General features: G+C 59.6%; 3 protein-coding genes across 4 annotated transcripts in view; 1 reads left to right on the top strand and 2 right to left on the bottom strand.

Annotated features, from left to right (window-relative positions):
- Positions 1-25: 25 nt before the first annotated feature.
- TSSK2 (testis specific serine kinase 2) lies at positions 26-2,373 on the bottom strand. The gene has a single exon (XM_032398575.1). It carries the CDS (start codon positions 1,567-1,569, stop codon positions 481-483), a length of 1,089 nt encoding a protein of 362 aa, XP_032254466.1. The 5' UTR covers positions 1,570-2,373; the 3' UTR covers positions 26-480.
- A 3,859-nt stretch (positions 2,374-6,232) lies between these two features.
- TSSK1B (testis specific serine kinase 1B) lies at positions 6,233-8,678 on the bottom strand. Its single transcript, XM_032398578.1, has one exon. It carries the CDS (start codon positions 7,547-7,549, stop codon positions 6,443-6,445), a length of 1,107 nt encoding a protein of 368 aa, XP_032254469.1. The 5' UTR covers positions 7,550-8,678; the 3' UTR covers positions 6,233-6,442.
- Positions 8,679-10,040: 1,362 nt separating this feature from the next.
- Positions 10,041-12,699, top strand: part of DGCR2 (DiGeorge syndrome critical region gene 2) — an 83,043-nt gene continuing 80,384 nt past the window's right edge. For both annotated transcript variants that reach the window (XM_032398535.1, XM_032398534.1), the window contains exon 1: positions 10,041-10,383. In XM_032398535.1, coding sequence (XP_032254426.1) covers positions 10,305-10,383 — 79 coding nt within the window. In that variant the 5' untranslated portion in view covers positions 10,041-10,304. The remainder of the gene's footprint in view (positions 10,384-12,699) is intronic.

Here is a 12,699-nt window from a genome sequence, read left to right as displayed (position 1 = left end):
GGGTCAGGGTCGGGGTGGGCTGTGCTGTGCCTGAGCTGGAGAGACACGTGCAGCTGGCCAGCCCTGGAGGCTCTGGGCCCGGGGTGGGTCAGAGGGAGACTGTGGGGGCCTGGCTGTGGGCTGCGGCTGAGGTCTTCTTGCCCACAGGGCCTCGCCATGAGCCTGCCTGTGCCCGAGCACCAGTCCCTGCACCCCTATGCTGGAGACCCCCGCACCGCAGGGAGGGTGGTTGGCTGAGTCCTAGAGAAAAAGACTCCTCACGGGGCACTCTTGATGCTTGTATACACTTTGTGGTTTATTTGGTGGTCAGTAATTAATGTCTTTGCTGAGTGAAAGAAAGCTAATAGAACGTAATCAAAATAGTGGTTTAATTGACAGATTTTACTTGTTCCTTGCACCTGTGCCTTCTTCAGCTCCTACTGCCTATTTAGTTTATGTGGGTGCACACCATGCACCACGCCCCCCAGGCCCTCAGCACTGCTAGGTGCTCGCTTTCCCCACCTCGGTTCCAGTGACATGATGATCTTTTGCCTTGGAGGTCTCGGCCAGCCTGTCCTCCATCCTGTCCTCGTTCTCGGGCACCACCAGCAGCCGGTGCTGGGTTTTGGCCCCCAGCTTGTGGTCCGGCCGGTGCTCGGGCCGGTGCTCGGGCCGCGAGCCTGGCCGGGTGTCCGGTTTGCACTCGGTCCGGTACTTGCCCTCACCCTCCCTCTTGAAGGAGGCAGAAGACATGGCTTTGGGCTTGGGGGGCTGCAGCCACGAGTGGCTAAGGATCTCATCGATGTGTAGCCGCCGGTTGACGTCCGGCTGCAGGATTCGGTAGATGAGGTCCTTGCACTCGCCCGTCAGGTTCTTGGAGCGGGGGAAGTCCACGCGGTGCTCCTTCTGGATGCGCAGCATCTTCTTGATGTCGGAGTCGTCGTAGGGCATGGAGCCACAGACCATGATGTAGAGGATCACGCCCAGGCTCCAGATGTCGTACACCTTGGGCTGGTAGGGGATGCCCTGCAGCACCTCGGGGGCCGCGTACGCCGCCGACCCGCAGAAGGTCTTGCTGAGGATGATGCGGCCACTGCCGTCCCGCAGGCAGCGCTTGGAGAAGCCGAAGTCAGACAGCTTGATGTTGAAGTCCTTGTCGAGGAGAAGGTTCTCGCACTTGAGATCTCGGTGGACGACGTCCAGGTCGTGGCAGTACTTGACGGCGGAGGAGAGCTGGCGGAACATCTTACGAGCCACATCCTCATGCAACGCCCCCCGACACTTGATGAACTCAAGGAGGTCGCCCTGGACCCCGAGCTCCATGACGATGTAGATGCGCCCATCAGAGGTCTCAAAGATCTCGTAGGTCTTGATGATGGAGCGGTGGTTGACGGTTGCCAGGATGTCCATCTCCCGAGGAAGGAATCTCTCCACGAAGTCGGTGGGTGTCTTTTTGCGGTCGATGATCTTGACCGCCACGTTGAACTTGAGGCGCTCAGAGTAGGCAGATTTGACTTTTGCGTACGAGCCCTTTCCAAGATTGATGCCCACGATGTAACCCTTCTTCCTTAGGACCGCGGCATCGTCCATGGTGCCAGGAGCAGCTAGCGCCGCTGCGCTCTACATCCCCTCCCCACGTGGGCCAGCAGGCATTGTCCTCATTTACACTGTGGGGAGCCGTCTGGCTGGGCTGGGCCTGGACTTGGAGGGGTGGAACGCTCAGCATTGTCCCCGCGTGACTTCAGCATGTGAAGTCATAAAGCCAGCCTGCCGGGAGTAGGGACTGAGCTGGGGGAAATGGGGCCTCTGGAACCCTGGAAGCCAGGCTGGCCTGGCAGGAGGGCCCACTCCCCCCCGCCCACTGGAAGGAAGCCGGCACCCAGGACCGCAGTAACCCTCCCTGCTCCTCCTCCTCTCTGTGGCTTCCTTGTCATGAGTCAGGCCCAAGGGAGGGCCACCCTGGTCAAGCCAGAGTGCCGGCCCCATGCCCATTTCCTTCTCCTGGCTGTGTGGACCCTGCATTGGTCCATGCCCCACTAGGGCCGATTTCCCGCAGCTTCTTTGGGGTGTGAAGAAAACCCTCTCTAGGACTTGTGTCCTTGGAATGGGTGGTGCCTGGGAGGAAGGGCGCTGGTCTGGCCAGCCTTGTGAATGAAGAGCAGCTCCTGTTCAGGGTAGAAGGCTGAGTGCCACTGTGGCAGGCAGGGTGTATGTGGGATGGGAAGGCCGGTAGGACCCTGGGCCCCAGACTGGCAGATGCGTGTTCCAAGGGCTGGGGCCTGCCTGGAGGATGGGCCAGGCCTCAGTCAGGTAGAGGAGGTGGTGAGGCATCCAGGCAGGGAAGAGCCTGGGAGAGGTGACGGCTTGTCCTGAGAATCGCTGAGTCTTACAGTCTGGAGGGAGGGTGGAGGAGAAGGGAGGTGGCGGGCAGCCATTTCAAGGCCTGGGGCCAGAAGAGTCATGACCCAAGTCACATTTTTTTTTTTTAAAGATTTTATTTATTTATTTGACAGAGACAACAGCGAGAGAGGAAACACAAGCAGGGGGAGTAGGAGAGGGAGAAGCAGACTTTCTATGGAGCAGGGAGCCCAATGCGGGGCTCGATCCCAGGACCCTGGGATCATGACCTGAGCCAAAGGCAGACGCTTAACGACTGAGCCACCCAGGTGCCCCCCCAAGTCACATTTTAAGATGGTCCCTGACAGAGTGCCTAGAGAATGGGCTTCGGGATGAGTGGAGGCCAGTACCCTTGACCAGATGAAAGGAGGCTGGCCCAGGGTGGGCCTGCAGGGACTGGGTGGCAAAGGGAGACAGAGGGTCTGGTGCACTGACCTCTGAGTGGGCATGGCCTTGGCCAAAGCTTTGGTGCTGGGGGTCCTGGTAAGAGCAGGCTCGGGGATTGGGGGGGTCCTGAATTATGTCACTCTGGACCTTTGTGAGGAGCAGGCATGTTGTGGCCTGGTGGACCCCTGGCATTTGCATCTCTCAAGCTGTCTTGCACTGAAAGCAACGTGAAAACCCTTTTGTTTTTGCTTTGGGAACTGTGGCATCTTATGTGTGTCTCCTTGGGTACTTTGGAAGCCGTGCTGCTCATTTGTTCTCCATCACAGGCATTCTGTGCCCACACGTGGGCGTGCCATGTGCTCAGTGTTCAGGGGAGAGGGGGAGGAGGAGGCCTGCCTCTGTGTGGGTAGTCGGGAGGGTTGGTGATGGAGGAGCCAGAGTGCAGAGGATCCGTAGGGCCCTGCCGGGTTGGTGAGGGGTAGGACATGCCAGGCAGATGTGTGGACCCAGCTGGGGCACATGGGGAGCTCCCTGCATCTGGAGGTTCATGGGGAAGATCTCCAGGGTGGGGCGGCTAGAGTTCAGATGCCAAGTAGGAGTAGACTGCCCTTCAGCAGCCACGGCCTCCCTGAGGCCCGCTCCTGGCTCTTCAGAGCTTCCGTTGCAGTAGCTTTGGCTTGATGCCCGCTCTCTCCTGGGACGTCTCTGGAAGAAATGACCAGAACTTCACTCCTTTGCCTCCCAGAAGGGACTGGCTCTGAGGATTTGCAGGCCAGGACCCAGGAGCATGACAGTCTCCTCTGCCCTTCTCCTGCACTCCCGAATGTTCTATCTGGGGCGCCCCCTGCATGTCTGCCTTTTTGGCTGACTCTGCTGACCCACCCACTTTCCCCTTTTTTGTGGATTCCGCTTCCTCATACTCTGCCCTTGCCCGGAACAGTGTGGCCTCTTTGGTTCTCGGGGACGCGGTAGAGGAGGCACAAGCTGAGCTGCTGGGGCGGCGAGCAGGTGGCTTAACCCAGCATACGCACGCCGAGGCAGGCCCTCCTGGTGTGTCCCTGGTGGGAAGTGTCAGCGTGGACGCGGACCCCCTGGAGGCCTCCACTGGACCTGTGGCCTCCAGGGGGTACTCCCAGCCTGCAGCCCTGTGCGTGGGAGACCCACGGACTCTGGCAAAGCCACTTCTGAGTTTCGGTTTCCTCCATTTCTCTACTCACCCTATAGGCATTTGAGGGTTGGTTCCAGATGCTGGGGTTCACTGATGAACTAGACAGGACCCATGCCTTCCTGAAGCCCAGAGGACACAGGGAGCTCCCGTGTCACACCAGTGGCGGCTGCGCCATGACACAGGAATGCGGGGCTGTGAGGGCTGAGGTCTGAGGAGTTAACTACATGGAGGGGGACGAGGACCTGCTAGAGCTCGTCATGGCTTGAAAGGACAGAGTGGTGGGAGTGTGCAGGGGTGGGACTGTGGAGGCCATGGTGAGAGTCTTGATCCTAAAGCCTTGGGGAAGGTCCCTGACGGGGTCTGAGTCAGGGCTGACCCTGGGAATGGCCCCAGAATGTGAGGCCATCTGGGAAGGAGTGGGCTTCAGTCACCTGGGCTGCCACTCTGTGCTGTGTTGGTAATCTCAGGCAGTTGCCCACCCTCTCTGAGCTGTCTCTCCACCTGTAAAGCACACAGAAGATGGTCCTTTGTGGGGCCCCTCCTGCCCAAGGCTTGCCTTCTGGCTAGGCTATAGTGAGTTGCTCCCAGGCCCCTCTTGCTGCATGTTGCCTGCTGTCCCCAATGACCACAAGCCACAGATGACCAAGGCAAGGAGGTTCACGAGCCTCTCCTCAGGATGTCCCCACTCCAGCCACCAGATGATCTGCATGACGCTGGGTTCCTGGGGCCTCTGGGAAAACTGGGTGGCCCCTTCAGTATTACCCAGGGCCGATTCTGCACCTGGACCTCAGCACTCACAGGCCTGCCCCAGCAGAGCTTATAGTGACGGGCTGCCGAGCTCAGAAGGCTTTGTGGAGACCATGGCCCCTCGGCTGATCCTGGAGACATGGGTAAGGTCTGCAGGGATGCATCTATGAGCATGATTATGGCACGTGTATGTGGGGGTGTGAGGATGAGGGAGGGGGCTGGGAGGCCAGGAGGAGGCCAGACCTGGGATGCCGAGGCCATGCACTGGGATCCTTCCCGAGGGCAGCGGGATCTGGACTGTATGCAGGAGGGAGGTTCTGGCCACTGGGGGAATCATGGGACAGGTAGAGGCCTTGATGGTAGCTGCGCTGCGTGTTCACGACAGACTCCCAGGAGCACGGAGATAGGAAGACATAGAATGTGTGAAGATGGCTGTGGGTAGGGTGGGAGCCAAGCGGAGAGGTGGTGTGGATGTGTGGAGGGGTGCAAAGAGAGTAGGGCCGGGGCACTCACTGGACCTCGCTTCTCCCAGGGCCTGGAGTTGGAGTCTTTCTAAGACACCGACATGGGGTGGGGGGTAAGTCTGAAGGCGCTTGTCCTCTTGATGTGTCAAACCCGCAGATCCACATGAGGTTGTCCAGAGTGAGTGCAGAGCAGGAAGAGAAAGGGGCTGCCGTGGCTGAGGTGAGAAGGAACAGCCTGCGAATGACATGGGTGGGCCCCGCAGGGCAGGGCAGCCAGCGATGCTAAATGCAGGGCTGTGCCTTCTAAAGGACACTGATGGCTGCAGGGCACAGGCCTGCATAGTGAGCACACCTGTCCTCTCTCCTCGCCAATGTCTGCTTATCCACTCCAGCATGGAGCATCACCACTGGGGACAGACTGGGACTAGAGGGGAAAGGGATGTGGTCGAGACCACACAGTGACTGTGGGGCACGTAGGCTGGGTGGGGCTGGGCCATCCAGCGGGCCCCCCCTCCCCGCCACCACCACTTCTCATGGGCAGGGGGAATGACCACAAGCAGGATGACTCAGGGCATGCCCAGAACTGGATGTTGGCTGGCCATGAGGGAGCCCTGGTGGACAGAATGAAAGAAATGAGTGGCCTCCCAGGGTGGGGAGCTCCAGAGGGGCTGAGAGGCTGGTCCACCTGCCCCCTGCAGGCCCCCTCCCCACTGGCAGCCTTGTGGAGGCAGTAGCGCCCGGGACGTTGAGGGCCCAGATCCTCAGCCCCAACTGCAGGGGAGCCCCTGTGCGCCCCTGCCCTTCTTGGTCTTGTCCTCTCTGTGCCCCCTTGCCCTTCCCAGCACCGCACTCATGGCCTCCCTCTTGAAACAGCGTCTTCCTTGCTCAGCTCTCTGCTCTGGTCCGGGGCCTGAGGTCACAGTCAGGGCTGGGCACACGGGGATGTATTTTCCCAAACTGGAGGCAAAATGCGGAAACTGGAGGCAAAATGCGGTGCGATCCAAGAGTGGGGAGCCAGGGGCGGGGGGCGGCAGGGAGTGCAAGGTCCTTTCCCTGGATGACTGCAGTCAGCTAGGGCAAAGACATTCACCTTGGGGTCTGCACTAATATAGTGATTTATTGCTTCTTTAGCCATGTGGGTTACCAAGTTCAAAGGGAGGGAGAAGAAACTGACGAAAATAGTGGCTCATCTGGGACCGTCTTCCTTCTTTGGCTTGTCCCTTGGTTTCTTTGGAGCTCAGGCTCAAAGCCATGAGCTCTGCTTCATTCTCTGCTGGCCCCCTGGGCCAGGAGGGGCTCGCTAGGTGTGTGTCTCTGCAGGCTGTGGGAGGAACTCTTCCTCTGTCTCCCTGCCGGGCATCTCTCCGTTAAGACCCGTGGTGTCCGACTGCCTTGACACCGGCGCTTGCAACGTCTCCTCCTCGTCGGGTTTTGGCTGGGACTGTGTCTCGGGCTGTGCCTCCTCCCGGGGCTCCAGCTTGGTGGCAGACTTTTTGTCAGGGGTCTCAGGGGTCCATGAGGGCTCAGGGCCCCAGGAGGTCTCCCCCTCCTTGTTGATGGCCTCAGAGGACTGGCCCCGTGCCGTGGGCTGCACCCAGCAGTGGCTGAGGATCTCGTCGATGTGCAGCCGCCGGTTGACGTCCGGCTGTAGCATGCGGTAGATGAGGTCCTTGCACTCGCCTGTCAGGTTCTTGGAGCGGGGGAAGTTGACGCGGTGCTCCTTCTGGATGCTCAGCATCTTCTTGATGTTGGAATCATCATAGGGCATGGAGCCACAGACCATGATGTAGAGGATCACGCCCAGGCTCCAGATGTCGTACACCTTGGGCTGGTAGGGGATGCCCTGCAGCACCTCGGGGGCCGCGTATGCCGCCGACCCGCAGAAGGTCTTGCTGAGGATGATGCGGCCACTGCCGTCCCGCAGGCAGCGCTTGGAGAAGCCGAAGTCAGACAGCTTGATGTTGAAGTCCTTGTCGAGGAGGAGGTTCTCACACTTGAGATCTCGGTGGACGACGTCCAGGTCGTGGCAGTACTTGATGGCCGAGGAGAGCTGGTGGAATTTCTTGCGAGCGTCATCCTCATGCAGGGCCCCCCGGGTTTTGATGAACTCAAGGAGGTCACCCTGGACCCCGAGCTCCATGACGATGTAGACCTTGCCGTCTGATGTCTCGAAGATCTCGTAGGTCTTGACAATGGAGCGGTGGTTTAGCATGGCCAGAATCTCAATTTCCCGGGGAAGGAACTTCTCCAAGAAGTCCGTGGGGGCTTTCTTGCGGTCAATGATCTTAACCGCCACGTTGAACTTCAGGCGCTCAGAGTAAGCGGATTTGACTTTTGCGTACGAGCCCTCTCCCAAATTTATCCCCATGATGTAGCCTCGCCGCTTGAGGACAGCAGCGTCATCCATGGTGCCGGGAGCGCGCAGTGCCTCTGAGGCTGCCCTCTACATTCCTGTGGGACATGGGCCAGCAGCGTCCTCATTTACACTGTGGACAGAGAGTCCTCTGGGCTGGCCGGACCTGCTGTCCCTGCCTCCTAGAGGCCAAGACTCTGGGGTGGAATGTTCAGCATTGTCCCCCAGGTGACTTCAGTGGGTGAAGTCATAAAGGAGGAGTGCCCTGGGGGAATGAGGCTCTGGCCTGAGCCACTTGGACTTGGAACCCTGGAAGGCCAGCGAGGGGGCTGGAGTGGACCAAAGGCCAGTGGAGAGTGGCCTTGCACTTGGCTGAGACCGAGGTGGGAGGGGGCTGTGGGGAACACATCGGTCTGCTGGTGCTTCCAAACAAGGAGCCAGGCCTCCTTGTGGGGTTGATTATTACAACATGGCATCCCAGGAAATCCATGGTGGATGGTCATATTAGTCCGAGTCCCGGCAGGAAACAAAAGACATACTCAAGTTAGGGCAGTCTGAGGAGAGTTTAATAAAGTCATCTTACTTACAAAGGTGGGAGTGGAGTGTAGGGTACCCCAAGGGTAGTAACAGACCCCTGGAAGAAGGGAAGGTTGGTCACTGGAAACTGGGAAGAGTGTAGAGGCAGTGACTCCACAGGGAGGGAGCTGGGGAAAAATAGCCCTGACCTCTTTTCTCTCCCTTCAGCCCTAGAGGTCCTTGGTGGTGTCCACACAGGCAGCCTGCAGGCTGTGCGGGAGGGCCAAAGGTAGAGGTGGATCAAGAGGGGCTGTGAGTTGTTGCCCCAGCAGTGACTGCAATTTCGGAAGCCAGGGCTTTGCCTTCTCCCTGCATGGTTTGGCTGGACTTTTCACCTCCCTGTCCTATTCTCCCCATCCGAACCTTTGCTGGCCTGCTTCTCCGACAGTGGCTCTGCAGGGGGGACAACTGGCAGGGATATCTGCTCTTAGCTCTGAGTTCCCTCCGTGGGGTCTGCCCAGCCTGTAACCCTGGCTCGGCTCGGGCACACTGAAGGTTGGGCCTGGATTGCTCCGAGTGCTGCAGCTGCTCCTGGGAATGCTCCATGAGGACAGTGCCAGTGGCCAGGGCAGTGTTGGACAGGGACCACTGTCTCTGCTGGCCGTGGGGCCCCTCTGCTATGACAGGCCCTTTGTCTAGCACCTGCTACAAGCTATGCCCTGAGGGAGCAGGAGGGGGGAGAACAGACAGGTCTGGCCTCACCTTGGCTTTTATCTTGGCCATCTCCACCCAGAGGGAGTGGGTAGCTCGCTCAGGGACCCCAAGTGTCATAGGCTGGATCCCTGGGACATTCAGGAGGATTATGCCTTGAAGGGACTTGGGAGGACTGCTCCTGGGGAGTAAGTTGGCGGGGCTGGAGGTGGGCCAGGCTAAAATGGGTCCCCCGTTCTCTGCTCCCATCTTCACCCTCTTCCCCAGCCCTGACACCCTGTGCCAGGCCTTGTGTGTGTGTGGCTGGTGGTCTTTCCATTGGACGGCTTGCTCCTCTCCTAGTGGGACGCTGCATCTGCTGTGTTCGCCTCCACAGTCACTCTGTTCCCTGACAGGTGTGAGGCCAGCACGGGGAGCATGGTGGAGCTGAGGCTTTCCTCCCTGCAGATGCGGCCTGCTGTGGCAGCAGCTGTGCCCAACATTCCTTCCCCCCCTCCCACACTGTGTAGGCAGGGCTCTTCCTTCAGAGGCCAGCTTTGCTCCACAGTCTAAGATCTGGGTTTCCCTGTCAGCTCCTCTCGTATGACACTCCTGTAGGCTATTTCCTCACCTGAAACATTTTCAGGAGTGTGTGCTGGTGAAGCCACACCTGCCTGTTCCTTACAGGGTGGATCCTCCATTACCCCATCTTCCCACCTCCTCAAAGCTTGTCTGCGTTCCTCCCGTTTTCCTCATGCCTTCTCCGCAGCGGTTCTGCCTTTAGAGGACCACTTCAGGGAGCACTCTTGGGCCGCTGACCGGATTTGGGCCTGCAGGTATGCGAGGTGCCTCAACCCCTCCTGCCCCCGGTCCAGCTCGGCTCCCCGTCCCTCCCCTCTTCCTTCACGCTGCGCCCCCCTGGGCTGCTCCCCGCCCCTCCGCTCCCCACCCTCTTCGGTCCCACTGCGCCCCGCCCCTTTCTGTATCCGTCATCTTGGCCGGGTTACTCCTCCCCCACCGCCCCTGCCCTGCGCGTCCTGCCCTGGGATCCCGGCCCTCAGTAGGCCCTCCAGCCCAGGCTCCACCCCCAGGTCCCACCTCTCCGCTTAACCAATGGCACACTTAACTCCTTATAGTCCCGCCCGCCCGTCGGGCCCGCCTCTCAGTCCCCGCCCCCCCGCCGTCCCAGCCTCAGGCCTCGCCCCTTTCGGGTGCAACCGGCCAGGCTCCGCCCCCCGCCCGGCCAAGGGTCCACACGCATTGGGAGCGTGCAGGCCCCGCCCCCCGCCTCGGCACTCATTGGCCGGCGCCGGAGGCGCGGGCGGGGGGCGGTGCGGAGCCGAGCAGGACGGCCGCCATCTTGCGCGGAGCCGGAGTCGGAACCCGAGACTGAGGCCGAGAGTGCGCGCGAGCCCGCGGCCCACTTTAGCCGCGGCTTAGCCGGAGCCTTCTCCCGCCGCCCTTCCGCGCCCGGCCCCTAACCCTCAGCCCGGCCCGGTCCCCTGACCCTCAGCCCGGCCCGGTCCCCTGACCCTCAGCCCGGCCCGGTCCGGCCTCCCCGCGGGGTCACGCGGCCGCCCCGGGGACGATGAACGGAGGATAAATGGTGCCCAAGGCAGACAGCGGTGCCTTCTTGCTGCTCTTCCTGCTCGTGCTCACCGTCACCGAGCCGCTGCGGCCAGGTGCGCGGCGCGGTGGGCGCGGCGGGCGCGGCGCGGTGGGGGCGGTGTGTGGGGGCGGGGGCGGGGCGGGGCAGGGCGGGCAGTGTGCGGGGCCGGGGTCGCCCGAGACGTCCCTCCACCGGGCGGGGCCGCTACCCGGGAGGGCGCCGGCGAGGCCTGCCCCCGGGCCGCCGCGCCCCCCCCGCCCCCCGCTCGGGACCGTGCCCCACGCCCGGGACTGTGCCGAGAGTTTACCTGGGCTCAGAGCGCCCCGTACATCACGGAACTTTGTTCTCGAGGGATGTTATCTTTGGATCGGTGTCTGTGGAGCGCTGCGTGCTTTGAGATTGACGGAAGCGAGAGTGATGTGCGGGGCCCGACGTAACTCCTGGGGCCTGGGAGTTCTTTGGCCAAGGAGCTGCGCCCCTGGGGCGCGCCCACCTTGCCCAGCGGCTGGGGTCAGCCTGGAGTGCGTGGGTCGAGAGAGAGCAGCTCGTGGAGGCACCTGGTTTCCCATGTTTTCCCTCAGCAGTGGTTTGGTGCCAGCGTCTCAGCCCTGGAAGCTCCTCGGCTGGAAAGCGGTAGCCGTGTCGCTTATTGTCACTCAGTGAGGTGTTGCAGTTGAGAACTACTCAGCGCAGAGACCGGCCCACCGTGGTACTAGGAGTCCGCCAAGCATCGCACGCAGGAAGCAAGCTTCCTGGGGCAGAGACTGGTGCTGTGGCCGGGTCTCCGCCGTCGGAGCCTGGGTATTGCCAGGCCCTTAGGAGTGTTCCTTGAATGTGATAATTAAGTGCTTTGGAGCTCCCCTCGGAACTTGTGTTTTTATAAGTAAGCTTGTGGTGGGGAATCAGGATCATGGCAGCTGGAAGGTCCGGGATAATTTTTATTTCTACCTGTTTCTTGTGTTCCCCCTTCTCCATTGTGGAAAAAACCCTGACCTTTTAGGTCAAAGAAAATGTTACTATATATTATATACATATAATATATAACGTTATAATATACACATACAGATTTATTGTCTTTATACCGATGCAGTTGAAAGTATGATTCTTAATACTATTTTTTTATGGAGGAAGGGGCCCATGAAGGCAGAAGTGTCCAGGGCTGTTGTCTGTGAGCTCTGTCGGGTCTCGCTGTGTAAAGGCAGGCTGGGGGGCACAGTGGTGTGCCACTCCAAATGCCTCAGCCAGGGCTCTCACCGCAGACCAGACACCTCTCTGCCTTTGTCATCCTTGTGGAGTGCTATCTCCTCCCCGGTGTTTACTTGGTGGCCAAGGCCCTGGGCCCATGCTCAACCTGGAGTCACTCCAGTGATGCTTCTCTGGACTCCCTTTGTACAGCTGGTTGCTCGCTGCTTCTGATGGTTCTCTGGGCAGCAGGGTGACTGTTTGTGGGGTGGTCTTAGTAGGAATGGAAGCCAGAAAAAGGCCTACCTTTGGAGGGAGTATTGAATGGGCTCTTGAGCCATGGAGCCAATGGATTTGTGGCTTCTTTTGATTAAATTCTTTAGAAAACATGTCTGTATCTGTAGAGAGGTGAGACATTCTGTTCTGGCTCTTGGGTCCCAGTTTTGCTTGTCAGTCCCTCAGGTGGACCTTGAGGGACCAGGCCACACATCATGCTTGTCTTCGTTGGGGTGCCTCTGGTTCCAGGTCCAGCATCTCCTGCCTGGATGATAGAGGTGACTAATGTCCCCAGCTCCCTTTCCTTTGCTGTCTGTGTATCCTGCCAACTGGCCAGCAACAATTCAGAAAGAGTTTTCAAGTGCTCACTGTCTGCCTACCACTAGGGATGCTCAAATGAACTGAATAAACCCCTTTCTCTAGGAGTGCCCTTTAAGTATAGAAGCAGAAGCTGGATGTAAATCGGGTCATCGAGTATGGGGGCTTAGAGGCAGGCAGCAGCGGTGGCCGGCCAGTCATTTGTACCTGTGAAGCAGGGGAGGGCTTCACAGGAGACCTCACATTTAGGTCTGAGTTGGGGCAGGGAGGTGGCTCTGGTTGAGGGAGCAAAGTTATCCTTTGCATTCCATGACTTTCCACATCAGAACTTTGCAGTGACTCCTGGTGGTATGTTGAGTTATTCTGCCCCCGGGGGGCTCCAGCTGGTACCCTGACTTTGGCTGAGCAGCAAGGGCAGGTCTCACTTGGGGTCATATGTTCTCCTTGGGTGCTTGTATGTGCTCTGTGTCCTTCCAGGCAGGGATCTGCTGGCTGGTGCTTGTGAAGGAGACCTTCCCTGGTTTTATTCACCTGCATTCTTTCTATGGGAGTCCCAGCTTAGACCTGTACTTGGGTGTGAGGAGGGCATCAGGCAGAACCTGCTTCCCAGGAG

Source organism: Phoca vitulina, unplaced genomic scaffold (genome assembly GCF_004348235.1).
Source record: "Phoca vitulina isolate PV1807 unplaced genomic scaffold, GSC_HSeal_1.0 scaffold117, whole genome shotgun sequence".
NCBI classification, from domain to species: Eukaryota; Metazoa; Chordata; class Mammalia; order Carnivora; family Phocidae; genus Phoca; species Phoca vitulina.
The sequence above is the reverse complement of the archived record's forward strand: the minus strand, read 5'-3'. Positions and strand labels throughout refer to the sequence as shown.